Raw genomic sequence first — 20,299 nt, 5'->3', positions numbered from 1 at the left:
CCATTTTTGCCTAGTCCCTATCCAGGGAGATAGCCCTGGGAGAGCATTTGTTGAGCAATAACCTCATTGGGACCACACATAAGGACTTTCATTTGAGAGAAAATGTCTCTTCCCCAGAGGTTAACAGGCAGACCAGGGACCACGAAGGGCTGAGTAGAGCCAGTATTTCCCTCACTGTCCTCCCAAGTCAGCAACTGTGAGCTCTGGAGAGTATTTTTTGATTGTCCAATCCCCTGCAGATGTGTCAGAGAGGCTTGCAGAAAGTCGCCAGCAAAGGCTAACAGACTGGCACTCTCCCCTCCATTCTCAGCATCTATTATTATGTCCCGTATAAGGCCCCAGTAACTAAAAAATGCATCAGACACTGGTTTACTGATTTTCAGAAACTTATTAATTTCCTTACCAACCTTATCTCAAGTTAGCTGGTGAATATCAGGTCCACGTAAAACCAACCAAGGGCATTTTTCATGAAAAAACAAAAGAACTTAATTAAATCTTTTTTCTTAACTCTTACTCCTCTCTCCCTGAATGATTGCTTGATTTCTCCTATGAAACAAACCTCTTTAGCCTCTTTAGCCTCTTTTTTTCCCCCAATGACAATCAGATGACAATGTGTGGCCACTCACCTGCCCCTCCAGCGATGCACGAGTGATGCAGTCTGTGGGGTCCTTCAGTCCTTTTCCTGGGGTTTCTCCTCCATCGTCCGGTAGTTGACCATACTTCGGGTCCCTGTTCAGGCGCCACTATGACCCGTCCAGCAGGTCCAGTTATTCCCGGGTCCCGAAGGGGCACTACCTGAGGGTCAAAAATGGGGGAAGAGAGAAGGGAAGCCAAGCATGCTAAGAAAGACAAGTCAGTCTGGGTTATGTCAAGGCTTCATTTAATGTCGGGGAGGTAAGTGGGTTTTAAGGTTTACAGAGAGGGAAATAACCTTCACACCAGACAAAGGAGGGAAGGGCAAAGAGACCCCTAGGGATCGAAGCAGGAAGCGAGCGAGGAGGTCATCTGGTCATCTGGAGAGGACACCAGATTTCCCTCTCCTCTTTAGTTGTAATTCCACAATAAATTTCAGATAGGTTGAAGGACTCTCATTCACTGGACTCTTGTACTTCGCATTTCCTTCTCTCTCAGTCAAGGCTCAGCTTAGAAATGCGCTTAGCTATATAGGCTTTGAAAAAGAGTGGGTCTTTACCTGGCTGAGGAAAAACCATTAATAAGATAGTGAGTGACTTTGCCCCTATATACAAGGTTAGCTGCTGAGATCTGTAACTAATTACAAGCTGCAACAATCAGTAAATGTCCTATTTCACACCACTGAGCTGACATATTAGTGTCAAACATATTTGCACACATCTTCATAGCAGCATTCCCTAATAGGAATTTCCATGTAGTTTGGGTTATATGAAGCTCGCTAAATTATACATCTTCCCGTCTGGTATGCCTTCATTTATGTCATGACCTAATACAAGCTTAGAAATTATTAAATTTCAACTGTATCCCAACTGCATCCTTCTTTATAATGATGACCAAGAAAGCAGAATGCCTTAAACTTCAGTCTGTGATCTAGCTATTATCTACCTCATTTATTCCTCAGTGTACCTAACATATTATCCATCTATATGTGGTAAAAATAATGGCAACATGCCAATTTAATCTTGTCCAATATCAAAATAAGACTTGTAAATTATAGAGATTGGATACATTTTTTAATATTATATGGTATTTCATTATAGAACATAACAGTTTTCTACTGTGACTCAGTTTGTGAAAATTACCTAAAGCATTACAATGATTATTAAAAAATGGTTATATATATATATATATATATATATATATAATTCATCTGTGTATCTATCATCTATCTATCTATCTATCTATCTGTTAGTGCAGAGACTTTAAGAATTGATTCTAATGAAATTATTTTTTCTTTTGGAACTTAAATGGTGTCTTTGTTTGTTTGTTTATTCAACTTACATCCTGACCACAACCCCACTTTCTCCTTGCAGTACCTCTTATACCTACTTCCCACTTTCCACTCGGAGGATGTGCCCCATAGGTATGAACCCACTATGGCACATCAATTTGCAGCAGGACTAGATGTAACCTTGGCAGGAAACGCCAGGCAGCACAACTATCAGAAAGATCCTAAGGCCAAGGAAGAGTGTGAGACACAGATTCTGCTGCAGTTGTTAAGAGACCCTCATGAAGATGCCGCACATGAATGACATATGTGCAAAGGCAAGGGTCTGGGCAATGCGTGCTCTTTACATGGTGGTTTATTCTCTGTCACCCTCCAAGGGCCAAGGAGAGTTGACTCTTGGGTCATCTTCTGGTGATATTGACCATTCTGGCTCTTTAATCCTTCTCCCAAGTTCCCACAAGACACCCCAGCTCTGTCTAGCTTTTCACTGTGTCTCTATGTATCTGTTTCCAGCAGATGCTTGGTGAATGCCAATAGGATTTGCTAAAGGAAGCAAAACAAAGATCCTAAGTTTGAGGTCATCCTGGACATATATTTTTAAATTAGTTTCTGGTAGCTTGAACAGACCTTAGGAAAAGAAAGACATATTTTAAAGCCAGTGATAATACAAAACTTTTAAAGTGTTTTGGTGATCCCAAGTATAAAACAAACATCTTCTTTGCAGCCAATCATAGAAAATGCAGGGATGGGTTGGAGCAGAGACTGAAGTAAAGTTCAGTCAATAATTAGCCCAACTTAGTTTCCATCACACCAGCAAGGCAAATCCCTGACACTACTAATGATAGTGTTAGGTGTACAGTCTAGCATGTCTGCTGAGAGTCTCTACCCAGTAACCAACTCAGAGGGATCCAGACACCCACAGCCAAACAATGAAGGAAACTTGGAGACTCCTATGGAAGAGTTGAGGGAAGGATTGTGGGCCTGAAAGGAGATAGAAGTCTACAGGAAGATGAGCTGTACCAACTAACCTGGACAATTGGGGCTCTTCTAGATTGAACCACCAACCAAAGAGCATACAGAAGCTGGACCTAGGTCTCCATGAACAAATGTAGGAAGTGTGCAGCTTGGTCTTCATGTTGGTCTCAAACAACTGTGGCAGGGGTAATCCTAAAGCTATCACCTGTTTGTAGATTATGGTCTTGTAGCTGAGCTGCCTTGTCTAGTCCTAGAGACTTTTAGTGCGAGTGTGAGGGATGCCCATAGGGGCCAAAAGACCCTCAAGAGAAGAAATGGATGCAGGGATTGTGTAAGGATTATGGGGGTTGATGACCAGGAAGGGGAGCCAGTGAGTAGAATGTATAGTGAATAAATTAAGAACAATATCTGGTGTATAAAGTGCATTGGGTCTAATGCTTTGATTTAATTAGGAATCTGTGTCCAAATGCTAAAGGCCTTTATCACCATTTGATTTTGGACCCATCAATAAAGATGCCAACAGACAATGACTGGGCATGGGGTTGGACATTTAGAGCTGTACATTAGGACAGAGAGATTTGCCATGACCCAGGAGGACAGAGATGGGCAGACTTAGAAGTCTGCAGGGGATCATCCAAAATGTAGGTGGAAAGTAAAAGTGGAGCATTGAGGTGCATTCCAAAAGCATCTTGGGCAGCAAGAACAATTGGCTTCATAGAAAATGAACAGGCAACTAAGCTGAAGACAGAGTTAGAGGTGTTCAGACAGGAGTACCAGGGGGAAGGAAATGCTAGCCACGGGAGTCTTTGCTGTGACCAGGCAATGAGCAAAACGACAAGTTAAAAATGGACTATTGTTTGTGTGTCATTCATTCCGTGGATCCTTATTCATCAGAGAAATGCAAATAAAAAGGATGCTGATATTTCACCTTACATCCATCAGAAAGAACAGCTAAGATAAAAAAAAAGTCAAGGGACAGCACATGCTGGCAAGGATGTGGAGCAAGGGGAACACTTCTCCATTGCTGGGGGCAGTGAGAATTTGTAGAACCTCTCTGGAAATAAATTTGCCAGTTTCTTAGTAAACTGGGAATAATTCTACTCAGGATACAACCATACAACTCCTGGACATATACCCAACCTATGTTGTACCATACCACAGGACACCTATCCCTTTATGATCAAAGCAACTTTATTTGTAATACCAGAAACTGGAAACCATCCAGATGTCACTCAGAAGACAAATGAGTAAAGAAAATGTTTCATTTATACAATGGAATGCAATGCAGTTATTAAAAACAAGGACAAAAAAAAAAGGCTTAACAACATTGATTGCATTCATGGGGTTTCTCTCCTGTATGAGTTATGTGTTCTTTTATGATATGTGTATCCAGATGGATTTGAAAAAGTTTTGCCACACTGATGACATTCATAGGGTTTCTCTCCAGTATGTTTTCTTCTATGTGTTAGAAGATTACCCATATTTGCAAAGGCTTTATCACATTGGTTACATTCAAAAGGTTTCTCTCCAGTATGTATTCTTTTATGTGTTAGAAGAGTACTATTTTGTGCAAAGGCTTTACCACATTGGTTACATTCAAAAGGTTTCTCTCCAGTATGTATTCTTTTATGTGTTAGAAGAGTACTATTTTGTGCAAAGGCTTTACCACATTGGTTACATTCAAAAGGTTTCTCTCCAGTATGTATTTTTTTATGTGTTAGAAGAGTACTATTTTGTGCAAAGGCTTTACCACATTGGTTACATTTGAAAGGTTTCTCTCCAGTGTGTGTGCTTTTATGTCTTAGGAGATGATAGTTTCTTGCAAAGGCTTTACCACATTGGTTACACTGAAAAGGGTTCTCTCCAGTATGTATTTTTTTATGTGTTAGAAGATGACTACTTTGTGAAAAGGCTTTACCACATTGGTTACATTCAAAAGGTTTCTCTCCAGTATGTGTTCTTCTATGCATTTGAAGATGACTTTTAACTATAAAGGCTTTACCACACTGATGACACTCATAGGGTTTCTCTCCTCTGTGTAAACTTTTGTGATATACCAAACCATATGGATGTGAAAAGTGTTTGCCACATTGGCTACATTCATAAGTCTTCTCTCCAGTATGCGTTCTTTTATGTCTTTGGAGATTACTGTTTTTTGAAAAGGCTTTACCACAATGGTTACATTCAAAACCTTTCTGTCTAGTATGTAATCTTTGATGACTTAGAAGAGAACTGTGAGATAAAAAATCTTTACCACATTGGTTACACTCATAGGTTTTCTCTCCATCAACTCTTGTTTTATGTATTTGGAGACTACTGTGATATGCAAAGGCTTCAAAATGTTGGACACCTTCATAGGGTTTCTCTCCAGTATGAATTCTTTCTTGTCTTAGGTTATGACTCTGAAATGAAAAGGCTTCCCCACGCTGAAAAAACTCAGAGGCTTGCTTTTCAGTATGACTTCTTTCATGCCTGCAAAGACAATTGGCACATGTGAAAGATTTCTCACATTCTAAACATATAGAAATCTTTTCATCTGTGTGAATAAGGTTTACAATTTGGACTAATTGTCAAGGACAACCTGATCTCAATGTATTGCCACTTTGTTTACATCCATGGAGTTCCCCTTCACTGTGGGTTCTTTTGCATCTTTGAAGGCACATGGGAAGGGAAGGACATTCATGGCATGGCTCACATTTATAGCACCTTTTCCTATAGGAGTTTGTTCACATATTTGAAGAGAACAGGAAGAACTCAGAACTTTACTACCTTCACTTCATTCATAAACTTTGCTATTGTGTGAGTAATACTAATTTGCAAAGTGAACCAAGGGAAACAGAAGAATTTGCATTCCTAGTACTCAGTGATTTTTACAGTGTGATTACTTTAAATACCCCTAGTAAGTAGGAAAACTGAATATTTGTAAATTTCTAGCACATTTAGAAGTCTACTCAATGTGGGGAGTATTACATATCTTCTAATAGTACAGGAAGAGGGAGGGGTTGTTGCTTCTTTCAATATATATATGCTCACATGGCTTGTATCCATTATAACTAATCACATTCCTATTAAAAAAAAAGAAGTAAAATAGGGATTAAGGTTTCTCCACAAAAGCTTTATTGAGTCTCATAAACTGTCCATCTCACAAAATCTGGCAACATTATTAAAATTATAGGATTATCACCAGCTTTAGTATGAATATATGTTTATCAGAGGTTTTTGGACATATACTTACCACGTATTCAATGTATCTTTTGTAATATCTAAGTGGTAGGAGATTAAACACACTGTTAATTCTACAGCATAACTCTATTGGGCTGAGATTGAAATGGTGAGATGTGTTAAGGCATTTTTTTCTTGTCTTTGTACTTAAAGGAATGTGTTGCAAACATAAATTAGATACCTGACATTGTTGTACATGATTTTGTAAGAATTTAATAATCATTGATAACCTAAAGTCCTTTTTTTTAACCATCTTGCTTTTCCTTAAATCTTTGAGGACATAATACAATTTCACCCTGAATATCCAAGGCACAAATCGCATAACAAATAACTCCCATGAAGAAGTATGGAGAAGGTCCTGATCCTGGAAAGGATTGATCTAGCATTGGAGGAGAAGATAAGGACAGAGGAAAAAAAAGGAGGGAGGTGATTGGAGAATGGATGGAGAGAGGAAGGTTTATGGGACATATGGGGAGGGGGGATCCGGGAAAGGGGAAATCATTTGGAATGTAAACAAAGAATATAGAAAAAATGCCAGCAGCTAATTGTTGGTCAGGCAGACAGAGGCAGGACATTTAGGATTCCTGGACTTGGGACAGATAGGAGAGAAAGAAGTAAGATAATCACCATAAAAAAAAAAAAGAAACATATTCTTATCAGGTTGCACATGAATGTTACCTTTCATATCTTCTAGAACTTTGAAAGAGTTCTTCAATATTATGGTCTTCCCAAATGTAGCCTATAATATAGTACCAGAGAGTGTATGTTACATTACTGGAAGTTACACAAAATTTAAGTTACAAACTTCAGTGAACTTTAAAACCATGATTGTTTATTGCACTCATTCTTCATCATTTTCAACTGAAATCACAGAAAGAAATAACAATAACAAAGGAAGAGTTGTCCCTACATTTTGAAAAGTGAAAGGAAATTCATTGCCTTACCTATAGCAGTAAGATTCCCATAGGTCTCTAGCATCACATCTTTGTACAGACTCTTCTGGGAAGGATCCAGCAAAGCCCACTCTTCCTGAGTGAAGTTCACATGCACATCTTCATAGGTGACTATACCCTAAAATATTCCATGCATGTGTATATAAGAGAATATATTGCCGAGAACATTGTAAATGTATACTTTATTGAGAATATAGCCTGATCTACAGAGTGAGTTCCAGGACAGCCAGCGCTAAACAGAAAAACCCTGTCTCGAAAAAACCAAATCCAAAAAACCAAAAACCAAAACCAAACACAACACTCCCCCCCCCAAAAAAACCCAACGCCCTCCCCCCAAAAGCTTCCTTAATCTAAAGGAGGAGATTCTTTTTGTTGTTGTTGTTGTTGTTTTTCGAGACAGGGTTTCTCTGTATAGCCCTGGTTGTCCTGGGACTCACTCTGTAGACCAGGCTGGCCTCGAACTCAGAAATCCGCCTGCCTCTGCCTCCCAAGTGCTGCCTCCCAGCACCACCATCTCCTGGCAAGACAGAGATTCCTATGAACACACAAGAAGCCTACAGAACTCCAAATAAACTGGACCAGAAAAGAAATTCCTCTTGTCATATAATAATCAAAACACCAAATGCGCTAAACAAAGAAAGAATATTAAAAGCAGTAAGGGAAAAATGCCAACTAACATATAAAGGCAGACTTATCAGAATTATACCAGACTTCTCACCAGAGACTATGAAAGCCAGAAGTTCCTGGGCAGTCCTTTTCCTTTTGATGAGTGTCATACAGACACTAAGGGAACACAAATGCAAACCCAGGCTACTATACCCAGCTAATCTCTCAATTACCATAGATGTAGAAATCAAGGTATTCTATGACGAAAACAAATTTACACAATATCTTTCCACAAATCCAGTCCTTCAAAGAATAATCAATGGAAAACACCAATAAAAGGAGGGAAACTGCACACCAGAAAAAGCAAGAAATTAATCTTTTAACAGACCAAAAAAAAAAAAAAAAAAAAAAAGAGCCGCACAAACATAACCCCACCTCTACTAAAAAAATAACAGGGAATGGGCCTGGTGGCGCACACCTGTAATCCCAGCACTGGGAGTCAGAGACAAACAGATTTCTGAGTTCAAGGACAGCCTGGTCTACACAGAGAAACCCTGTCTTGAAAAACTGAAGGAAAAAAGAAAAAAAGAAAAAGAAAAATAACAGGGAGAAACAATCACTTCTCCTTAATATCTCTTAATATCAATGGAATCAATTCTCCAATAAAAAGGCATAGTCTAACAGACTGGATACATAAGCAGGACCCAATATTTTGCTGCATACAGGAAACCCACCTCACTCAGAAAGAGACACTACATCAGAGTAAAAGCGTCGAAAACAATTTTCCCAACAAATGGTCCCAAGAAATAAGTTGCTGTAGCCATCCTAATAGCGAATAAAATCAACGTTCAACCTAAAGTAATCAAAAAAGCCTGAAGAACACTTCATACTCAAAGGAAAAAATCTACCAAGATGAACTCTCAATTCTGAACATATATTTTTCCAAAAACAAGGGAACCCACATTCATATAAGTAACTTTAATAAAGCTCAAAGTTCACATTGCGCCCCACACAATAATAGTGGGAAACTTCAACACCCTACTCTCATCAATGGACAGATCAGGGAAACAGAAAGTAAATAGAGAAACAGTGAAACTAACAGAAGTTATGAACCAAATGGATTTAGTAGATATCTGTAGAACATTTTATCCTAAAACAAAAAGAATATACCTTCTTCCCAGCACCTTACAGTACTTTTTCCAAAACAGACCATATGCTTGGTCACAAAACAGACCTCTGCAGATAGAAGAAGATTGACATAATTCCATGCACCCTATCAGATCACCATGCACTAAGGCTGGTCTTCATTAACAACAAAAACAACAGAAAGCCTACATACATATGGAAACTGATCAACACTCTACTCAACGATAACCTAGTCAAGGAAGAAATAAAGAAAGAAAGGAAGGACTGTTTAGGCCGGGCTGTGGTGGCACATGCTTTTAATCCCAGCACTTGGGAGGCAGAGGCAGGCAGATTTCTGAGTTCAAGGACAGCCTGGTATATAGAGTGAGTTACAGGACAGCCAAGGTTATACAGAGAAAACCCTGTCTCGGAAAAAAAACAAAACAACAACAACAAAAAAAACTCTTTAGAATTTAATGAAAAGGCACAACATACCCAAACTTATGGAACACAATGAAAGCAGTGCTAAGAAGAAAACTCATAGCTCTGAGTGCCTCCACAAAGAAACTGGAAAGAAAGTACAATAACAGCTTAATAGCACAGCTGAAGGCTCTAGAATGAAGAGAAGCAAATACACATAAGAGGAGTAGACGGCAGGAAATAATCAAACTCAGGGATGAAATCAACCAAGCAGAAACAAAAAGAACTATACAAAGAATCAACCAAACCAGGAACTGGTTCTTTTAAAAAAACCAACAACATAGATAAACCCTTAGCCAAACTAACCAGAGGGCACAGGGACAGTACCTAAATCAACAAAATCAGAAATGAAAAAGGAGACATAAAAACAGAAACTGAAGAAATCCAAAAAAATCATCAGATCCTACCACAAAAGTCTATACTCAACAAAAGTAAAATGTCTAGATAAAGTGGACAATTTTCTAGACAGATACCAGGTACCAAAGTTAAATCGGGATCAGATAAATGATCTAAACAATCCCATTACCCCTAAAGAAATAGTGCACACCTGTAATCCCAGCACTCTGGGAGGCAGAGGCAGGCAGGTGTCTGAGTTTGAGGCCAGCCTGGTTTACAGAGTGAGCTCCAGGACAGACAGGCCTATATATACAGAGAAACCCTGTCTCAAAAAAAAAAAATCCAAAAAAAAAATTGAAGCAGATTAATAGTCTCTCAATTAAAAGAAGCCCAGGACCAGATGGGTTAAATGCAGTTTTTCCAGACCTTAAATGAAGACCTAACAACCAGTGGTGGTGTGCCATGCCTGTAATCCCAGCACTCTGCGAAGCAGAGGCAGGTGGATTTCTAACTTCGATGACAGCCTGGTCTACAGAGTGAGGTTCAGGACAGCCAGGGCTATACCCAGAAACCCTGTCTCGAAAAGAAAAAAACAGATCCAAAAAACCAAAAATAAATAAATAAATAAAAAAGAAGATTTAACACCAATACTCTTCAAACTATTCCAGAAAAGACAAACACAAGGAACACTACCCAAATCGTTGAATGAAGCAACTATTACTCTGATACCTAAACGACTCCAAAACCCAACAAGAAAGAGAACTTTAGACCAATTTCCTTTATGAATATTGATGCAAAAATACTCAATAAAATTCTTGCCAACCAAAGCCAAGAACACATCAAAATGCTCATCCACCATGATCAAGTAGGCTTCATCCCAGGAATGCAGGGATGGTTCAATAAATGGAAATCTATCAATGTAATCCACTACATAAACAAACTCAAAGAAATGTACCACATATCACTTCATTTGACAACATCCAATACCTCTTCATGATAAAAGTCTTGGAAAGACCAGGAATTGAAGGCCCATACTTTAACATAATAAAAGCAATATACAGCAAACCAGTAGCCAACATCAAAAAGAAAAAGGAGAGAAACTTGAAACAATCCCACTGAAATCAGGGACTAGGCAAAGCTGTCCACTCTCTCCCTTCCTGTTCACTATAGTACTCAAAGTCCTAGACAGAGCAATTAGATGACAAAAGGTCATTGGGATTCAAATTGGACAGGAAGAAGTCACAGTATTACTATTTACAGATGATATGATAGTATACTTAAGTGACCCCACAAATTCCACCAGAGAACTTCTAAACCTGATAAACAAGTTCAGCAAAGTGGCTGGATATAAAATTAACTCATACAAATCAGTAGCCTTCCTATACTCAAAGGATAAAGAGGCTGAAAAAGAAATTAGGGAAATGATAGCCTTCAAAATAGTCACAAATGATATAAAATACCTTGGTGTGACTCTAACCAAGCAAGTGAAAGATCTGTATGACAAGAACTTCAAATCTCTGAAGTAAGAAATTGATGAAGATGTCAGAAGATGGAAAGATCTCCCATTCTCATGGATTGGCAGGGATAATAGAGTAAAAATGGCCATGTTGCCTAAAGCAATCTACAGATTCAATGTAATCCCTATCAAAATTCTAACTCAATTCTTCTTAGAGTTAGAAAGAGCAATTTCCAAATTTATGTGGAATAACCAAAACTCCAGGATTGCAAAAAGTATTCTCAACAATAAAAGAACTTCTGCCAGAATCACCATCCCTGACCTTAAGATCTACTACAAAGCAATAGTGATTAAAGCTGTATGGTTTTGGTACAGAGACAGGCAGGAAAATCAATGCAATGGAATTGAAGACCCAGTAATAAACCCATACACCTATGGTCACTTGATCTTTGACAAAGAAGCTAAAAGCATCCAGTAGAAAAAAGACTGCATTTTCAACAAAAGGTGCTGGATCAACTGGCAGTCAACGTGTATTATAATGCAAATTGCTCCACTCTTATTTTCCTGTACAAAGCTCAAGTCCAAGTGGATTAAGGAACTCAAAATAAAACCAGATACACTCAATGTAATAGAAGAGAAAGAAGGAAAGTGAACTTAATGGCACAGGAGAAATTTCCTAAACAGAACTCCAGTGGCCTCATGCTCTAAGAACAGAAATTGATAAATGAGACCTCATGAAACTGGAAAGCTGCTCTAAGGCCAAGGAGATAATCAATAAGACAAATTGGCAACCTACAGATTGGAAAATAAACGTTCACTAACCCCACATCCAATAGTGCACTACTATCCAAAATATATAAGAACTCAAGAAGCTAACCACCAGAAAACCAAACAAACCAATCAAAAAATGGTATATAGAACTAAACAGAGAAATTACAGAGGAATATTCAGTGACTGAGATGCGCCTAAATAAGTGTTCAAAGTCCTTAGTGACCAAGGTATGCAAATCAAAACAACCCTGAGATTCCACCTTACACCAATCAGAATGGCTAAGATCAAAGCCTTAGGTAACAACACTGTTGACAAGAATGTGGTTAAAGAGGAACACTCCTCCATTGATGGTGCAGTTGCAAACTCGTACAACCACCCTGGAAATCAGTCTGGAGGTTCCTCAGAAAATTGGAAACACATCTACTTGAAGATCCAGCAGCACCATTCTTGGGAATATAGCCAAAAGATGCCCAACAATGTCAGAGGGGACCACATTCCACCACTATGTTCATGGTGGTCTTGTTTGTGATAGTCAGAAACTCAAAACAACCCAGAAGTCCCATGAGAGAAGAATGGATAGAGAAAATGTGGTTCATTTACATAGTGGAATAATACTCATCTATTAAGTACTACAAAGAAATCTTACACCTACACATTAAATGCTAAGGGCAGAACTTATAGAAGATAATAAAGAAATGAGGGCTCTCGGGTTTGGCATTTTGCAAAGGATTTTTCTATACACAAGCTCCAAAAGTTTATTACGGAGGCAGACACAGACTCCATAATAATGTTATTCAAACTCCATCTATGGATTAAAGGAGAGACTAGAACCACATAGGACCTCACAGGCGGCCATAGCTCTCTGGGTCCCGCTTACAATCCAGCTGCTGGGAAGATCCACCACACCTGCACCCTTTGCTAAGCTGGTTGTTCCTCCCCTTTATGGAGATGACCCTGCACTTAGCATGTCTGAAGTTTTGAGCTTCTTGTTCCTCCCCTTTATGAGAGATGACCCTGCACTTAGCATGTCTGAAGTTTTGAGCTTGTCTGAGCTCCCTCACAGCACCCAGCAGACACACTCAGAACACAGCACGCGGGACAAATCATGCCTGATCAGTTACAGAGAGGAAATTTCAGGCTTGGTAACCAGAAGAGCCTCCTCCTCTAATGACTGGCAGGTCCATGTGGAGGTTTTGATTGGCTAATGAGTCTTGAGTGACATGAGCACCAAGCTTAGGGTTAGAGTGGACAGAAGAGAAACTACTCAGTGGTTCCAGCCTGAAACCAATCCTTTCCAGATCTGCAGATTTACATCTCAGTAGCACAAGTTCCTTTCCTCCAATACTCTACCCGCGTGCCCTCCCACCGAGCCCTAGAAGAACCCATAACTCCAGGTCCCTGCTGTTAAGTCTCCTGCTTCTCCCCATTGTAGGCGGAGATCCAGTGCTGAGCTCTTTGCTAATTTGGACCTCACCTGAGCTCCAGTCACAGCACTCAGCAGGCACTTACCCTTCCTCGCCTGGCATCAGGCTGGATAGCTTCCATATCCATCACTCTACATTTAGTGCAGTTGTCAATGTGTCCCACAACTGGATTGGGGCCCAGCCAGTGCAAGCTACTTAACTTCCGATTTCCGCTGCTGGCAGGAAGTCCCGCCCTGCGCCTACGCAAACACTAAGGTACTTTTCTTGCTGACAGCTGCTATCATCCGCGGGCTTCTGGCACGCTGGCCTTGGTTGCCACCAGGTGCCCCATGCTTTGGCGCACTGGCTCTGGTAGTGGTCAGGTGCCCGCACGTTCCTTTCCAGCCCACCATGTGGTGGTTCCCCCCTCCCAAGACATTGTTAAGATAAGAAACAAGCTACTTCCCAGCCATTGCTGGCTACTTGACATCTGACTTTCACTGCTGGCAGGAAGTCCCGCCCTGCGCCTCCGTGATAACTAACCTTTTCCTGCTACAGCTTTACTCCCTGACAGCCACTACCATCCACACAGCCGCCACCATCCATGCCACCATGGGTTCTGGCAGGACCACAGCTGCTGCTGCCTGGTTCTCTCCAGGCTCTCAGAACCTCATCAATGCTATGTTACATCCCCGCCTAGCGGTGCCTTGTGGTCCAGCTGCCATAGCTGTCAGAGCCCAGCGCTCTCAGAGATGCAGCAAGCTTTTTCTAACTCAGAAGAACTGAGTTGGGATTTTGATGGGGATTGCGTTTAATCTGTAGATTGCTTTTGGCAAGATGGCCATTTTAACTATATTAATCCTGCCAATCCAAGAGCATGGCAGATTTTTCTACTTTCTGAGGTCTTCTTCGATTTCCTTCTTCAGAGACCTAAAGTTCTTCTCATACAGATCTTTTATGTGTTTAGTTAGAGTCACACCAAGATACTTTATATTGTTTGTGGCTATTGTGAAGGGTGTCATTTCCCTAACTTCTTTCTCAGCCTCTTTATCCTTTGAGTATAGGAAGGCTACTGATTTGTTTGAGTTGATTTTATAACTAGCCACTTTGCTGAAGTTGTTTATCACCTGTAGAAGTTCTCTGGTGGAGTTTTTTTGGGTCACTTATGTATACTATCATATCATCTGCAAATAGTGATAATTTGATTTCTTCCTTTCCAATTTGTTTCCCTTTGACCTTCTTATGTTGTCTAATTGCTCTAGCGAGAACTTCAAGTATGCACTCACTAATAAGAGGATATTAGCCTGGAAAACTGGAATACACAAAATATAATACACACATTAAATGAGGTACAAGAAGAACAGAGGAGTGGCAACTGGTTCTGAAAAGACTCAGTGTAACAGTATAAGGCAAAACCAGAACAGGGAAGTGGGAAGGGGTGGGTGGGAGAACAAGAGGAAGGAAGGGGGCTTATGTGACTTTCAGGGAGTGGGGGGCCAGAAAAGGGGAAATCATTTGAAATGTAAATAAAAAATATATCGAATAAAATAAAAAAAAAGAAACTATATTGATGTACAAAGTGTTTGCCACATTGGCTACATTCATAAGTCTTCTCTCCAGTATGTGTGCTTTTATGTCTTCGGAGAGGACTGTTTTGTGCAAAGGCTTTATCACACTGGTTACATTCAAAACATTTCTCTCTACAATGTACTATCTGACGGCTTTAAAGAGAACTGTAAAATACAAAATCTTTAGCACATTGGTTATACTCATAAGTTTTCTTTCCAGCAACTCTTGTTTTATGTATTTGGAGACTACTGTGATATGCAAAGGCTTCGAAATTTTGGTCACTTTCATAAAGTTTCTTTCCAGTATGAATTCTTTCTTGTCTTAGGTTATGACTTTGAAATGCAAGGGCTTGCCCACACTGAAAAAACTCAGATGGTTGTTCTGCAGTATGACTTCTTTCATGCCTGCAAAGACAATTGGCCCTATATGAGACTAGGAATATGCAAATTCTTCTGTTTGCCTTGGTTTACCTTGCAAATGTGGTATTGCTCACACATTAGCAATATTTATGAATGAAGTGAGTGTAGTAAAGTCTTGAGTTCTTCCTGTACTCGTCAAATATGTGGACAAATTCATATAGGAAAAGGTACTATAAATGTGAGTCATGCCATCAATGTCCTTCCCATCCCATGGGTCTTTAAAGATGCAAAAGAACCCACAAAGAAGGGTGCTTTTTCCCATTCAAAGCACATGAATCTTTTCACCTGTATAAATAAGGTTTACAATTTGGACTAATTGTCAAGAACCTGATTTTAATGTATTACCACCTTGTTTACATCCATGGAGTGCCCCTTCATTGTGGGTTCTTGTCAAGGATGAAGCCTGGGCTTAGAGGGGAATTCTAAGAGCAGGGGTGTCTGGAAGCAGCAAAACAAAGGACTAGCACTCAAATACTGGGTCCAAGTTGGAGGCTTATGCTCTGCTGGAGACAAGTTTCCAGCCTGCTTTTTCTTAGTAACTCTTTCTTTCTCTGTGATTTGTTTCTCTGGAGATCTCTCTCTATGACCTCCTGGAGATTCTTCCCCAAGAACTTCACCCTAGCTATTATAAAGGCTTTTATTTTACATACCCAAGCAGTTATTTACTCCAAATTCCCTTTTCATTGTCTTAATAATCAGCACCCCTTGAGCCCAGGCCCTTAATAATTAGGAGAGGACAGGCAGACATTTTCTTTTTAATATTACAAAACATTCAGAGGGGTCTTTGCTTCTGTTACCAGAGATGCTAAACTAGCTGGGTGGGAACCAGTCCTGAAATTAGCATTTCTATCACATCTGGGCCAAACCTTGCTCTGTCCAGGTCCACCCAAGAATTTATCTGCCTTTGTAAGCATAAACAACAACAACAACAACAACAACAACAACAACAAATTTAGCTGGGAGGAATATCCTGTGATCACCACTTCCTAATCTCTTTATAGCTTACCTCCTTCCTTACAATCTTTCTAACTAGTTGGCTCTCATCACACCCACTTTTGTTGTATTAGATTTGGAAAGTTTCTCATAATTCATATTGCTTCCTTGATTTTTTGAGAAACAAAATATTTTTGAACCCCTGTTTTAGACATCTTTTCCACAGCCTTAAGTGCTGTTCTGAAGGTCCTAGCATTTACCATTTGCTGAGGTATTAGCCACACCTTTGCCTCCTGGACTAGTGTTGTCTGTCCAGGATTGTCCTGGAGTCATTAACATTAACAAGAGAAAGCCCAGGGGTGGTGGCTCCAAATAAAAAAGAAGAAGAAGAAGAAAGAAGAAAGAAGAAAGAAGAAAGAAGAAGAAGAAGAAGGAGGAGGAGGAGGAGGAGGAGGAGGAGGAGGAGGAGGAGGAGGAGGAGGAGGAGGAAGACGAAGAAGAAGAAGAAGAAGAAGAAGAAGAAGAAGAAGAAGAAGAAGAAGAAGAAGAAGAAGAAGAAAGAAGAAAGAAGAAGAAGGAAGAAGAAGGAAGAAGAAGAAGAAGAAGAAGAAGAAGAAGAAGAAGAAGAAGAAGAAGAAGAAGAAGAAGAAGAAAGAAGAAAGAAGAAGAAGGAAGAAGAAGGAAGAAGAAGAAGAAGAAGAAGAAGAAGAAAGAAAGAAAGAAAGAAAGAAAGAAAGAAAGAAAGAAAGAAAGAAAGAAAGAAAGAAAGAAAGAAAGACTCTAGAGAACCAAATAACCCTTTTTAAAAAATGGGTTACAGAGCTAAACAAAGAAATTTCACCTGAGGAATAGCAAATGTTTTTGTGTGTTTAACCATGATTCCCCTTCCCTTTTCATTGGTTTCAAATGTTAAAAATCAAATTCCAAGCAAATGTTCTGTTCAATTTTTTTTTTTTGACAAGGGGTTCTTTTTTGTTGGTTGTTGGTTTTTTGTTTGTTTGTTTTGTTTTGTTTCTGCTAATGTTCTATTACTTGCTTTAACAATTTCCTCATTTTTTGTTTTGTTTTGATTTTTTTTTTCTGTTTTCTGTTTTTCGAGACAGTGCTTGTCTGGGTAGCCCTGGCTGTCCTGGAACTCACTCTGTAGACCAGGCTGGCCTCGAACTGAGAAATCTGCTTGCCTCTGCCTCCCAAGTGCTGGGATTAAAGGCGTGCACCACCACCGCCCAGCTGGAGTCTAACTTCTTGAGTTCTTTGCCTATATTGGATATTAGCCCTCTGTCAGATGTAGGGTTGGTAACAATCTTTTCCCAATTTGTTTGTTGCTGTTTTGTCCTATTGACAGTGTCCTTTGCCTTACAGAAATTTTGTAATTTTATGAGGTCCCATTTGTTAATTCTTGATCTTAGAACATAGGCTATGGGTGTCCTGTTCAGGTAAATTTCCCCTGTTCCCAAAGTATTTTCAGCTGAGGAATATCGAATGGCAGAGAAGCACTTAAAGAAATGTTCAACATCCTTAGTCAAATGCAAATCAAAACAACCCTAAGATTTCACATCACACCAGTCAGAATGGCTAAGAATAAAAACTCAGGAGACAGCAGGTGCTGGTGAGGATGTGGAGAAAGAGAAACACTCCCCCACTGGTAGTGGGATTGCAAGCTGAAACAACCACTCTGGAAATCAGTTTGGTGGTTTCTCAGAAAACTGAGCATACTACTACTGCAGGACCCTGTTATACCACTCGTGGGCATATACCCAGAGGATTCTCCAGCATGCAATAAGGACACATGCTCTGTCATGTCCATAGCAGCCCTATTTATAAAAGCCAGAAGCTGGAAAGAACCCAGATGTCCCTCAACAGAGGAATGGATACAGAAAATGAAGTATATGTACACAATGGAGCAATTAAAAACAACGAATTCATGAAATTCTTAGACAAATGGATGGAACTGGAAAATATCCTGAGTGAGGTAACCCAATCACAACAGAACACACATGGCATGCACTCACTGATGAGTGGATATTAGCCCAGAAGCTTGGAAAACCCTGGACATATTTCACATATCAAATGATGCTCAAGAAGGAGGAAGAACAAAGTATGGATACTCTGATGGCTTATGGGATTTTCCATGGAGGGAGGAACCAGGAAAGGGAACAACATTTGAAATGTAAATTAAGAATATATCTAATTAAAAAAAACCCACACAAAACAAACCAATTCCATTAACTGAGATGCTATATTGCCCTATACAGTTGAGCATGTGTTACTTCATTGAGGCCTCAGTCTGAAGAAAAATATCAGAAAGGATAATGCCACCAAAACCTGTAATAAATGGGGAAAGGAAAATGAACTACACTTAATGGAATCCTAAACAGAAAAAGAATTTTCTCCCTTTGCACAAAGGGAGATCACTGATGAGAGACAGTGTTGAATCTTTGAAATGGAGGAAGGTTCTTCAATTGGAATTGTGGATTTCTATAAAAAGTAATTCTTCCCAAGATTGGTTGATGGTATTTCTACTGGTAGCTGCATTTGTCCATGTAGCAAATCCATTCGGAATTTATATCATGTTCATGTATTTTCTTATTCCCTTCGAAGGCAATGTCACACATGTGGAGATCAGAGGTCACATCATGGGAACCAGCTCTCTCTTCCCACCATGTAAGGTCCCTGAGAATCTACTCAAGTTAAGAGGCTTGTTGGACGGTGCTTTTTTATGTAGATCCAACTAATGAGCTTAGAAATGACTTAACATTAGAGGTAAACAATTAATTACTTTTCCACAGGGAAGGCCCTGTTATGTGCCTTAATTGGTATCAGGAATGTTTTTTCTAAATAAATGTATGTAAAAAGCACTGTTGAGAGGTATACCGGAAATATTGCAAAGTTATTATTATTGCTAGGCATAAACTTGAAATTTTTACTTTGAGAAAATTTGCTTGCTCTTATATATAGCAGAAAGGAAGGATATAGCACATGAATTACAATTTAAAGTCCAAAATAGGAGTTACAATTAATATAACTGAAAGTTTGCAAGCTTACACAGACTTTACCAATGCATTATGGCTACAGATATGGATCTGAAACTTTGTTCTCAAGGTAGGCCTTCCTTATCTTCTTCAGGAAATGCAACCCTGTCACATGGTGCCAAGCCTCACCCTATTTTGTGTGATACCTTTAATCTGGGGTTTGCTCTGCAACTGAGGATACACCATTCCCAAAGGCCTTTCTTCAGTGACTCAAACATCTCTACACAGTGCCAAGTCTAAGGTGTTCTCCATGACATTTTCAATACCACAGATTTCACACTGTCAAACAAATAACACCTGCAAAACTATTGCATATTATATGATTCTACTGTGGGCACAAAGTGTAGCCTTCAACTTTTATAGAAGAAGACTTCCATTTACTGACTGTCAGGAAATACTTTCAAAAAAGTTTTGACAATGGGACTGATTTTTTTCTTTATTGCATTCAATTTTGTATCTCTACTCCACAAATATTAGTTGATCTGATAAACACAATATTTCACTTCAGTGATACTTTCTACAATTAATAATTCATGATTTGCCTGTCCAAGAAAACAAAAAAAAAAACAGATTTTTTTAATAGGCATACATCATACACTAACCTGTCAGTTGTTTTTAGGGCTTCATAAGCCAGGTCTACATCATGAACATGGCTCTCAGAATTGTATGTAAACTGACTACAATAGCTACTTAACCTCTAAAAGCCCAATGGCTATTACGGCCAGAATTTTGAAAGATGTCCACCACCTTCATATAAGCAACATATCACATCTGTCCTAGAAATACTCCCATTATTTTGATATATATATATATATATATATATATATATATATATATATATATATATATATATTACTTTACTGTCCCTCACTATGATAAACATAATCGAAAGCAATAGGGAGGAAAATGTCTTTTTGTTGTTGTTTTTTCAAGACAGGGTTTCTCTGTATAACCCTGGCTGTCCTGGAACTCACTCTGTAGACCAGGCTGGCCTTGAACTCAGAAATCTGCCTGCCTCTAACTCCCAAAATCCTACAACGTACAGGATCCCTCTCCCTCTTCTTCTCCCTGCCCTCTCCCATTCCCTCTTTCTCCCTC

General features: G+C 39.4%; 2 protein-coding genes across 4 annotated transcripts in view; both read right to left on the bottom strand.

Annotated features, from left to right (window-relative positions):
• LOC127686032 (zinc finger protein 120-like) overlaps window positions 1-20,299 on the bottom strand; it is a 161,865-nt gene that overhangs the window by 23,007 nt on the left and 118,559 nt on the right. Inside the window, exons 2-3 of one of the 3 annotated variants that reach the window (XM_052183844.1) lie at window positions 7,063-7,189; window positions 6,793-6,857 (exon numbers count right to left, since the gene is read on the bottom strand). The exons of 1 other annotated variant lie outside the window; for it this stretch is intronic. In XM_052183844.1, coding sequence (XP_052039804.1) covers window positions 6,793-6,857; window positions 7,063-7,189 — 192 coding nt within the window. Of the gene's footprint in view, window positions 1-6,792; window positions 6,858-7,062; window positions 7,190-13,354; window positions 13,474-20,299 lie in introns of those variants that run through there. One more of the 3 variants, XM_052183842.1, reaches the window with a different exon arrangement.
• Window positions 4,243-6,316, bottom strand: LOC127686434 (zinc finger protein OZF-like; the record flags this gene model as incomplete). The annotated part of the gene is made up of 2 exons (XM_052184655.1): window positions 6,300-6,316; window positions 4,243-5,368 (listed from the first exon to the last, which is right to left on the bottom strand). Coding segments are annotated over exons 1-2 (1,143 nt in total), but the record flags the coding sequence as incomplete, so codon positions are not given.

Source organism: Apodemus sylvaticus, chromosome 5 (genome assembly GCF_947179515.1).
Source record: "Apodemus sylvaticus chromosome 5, mApoSyl1.1, whole genome shotgun sequence".
NCBI lineage: Eukaryota > Metazoa > Chordata > Mammalia > Rodentia > Muridae > Apodemus > Apodemus sylvaticus.
This window is presented reverse-complemented; position numbering and strand designations above follow the sequence as displayed.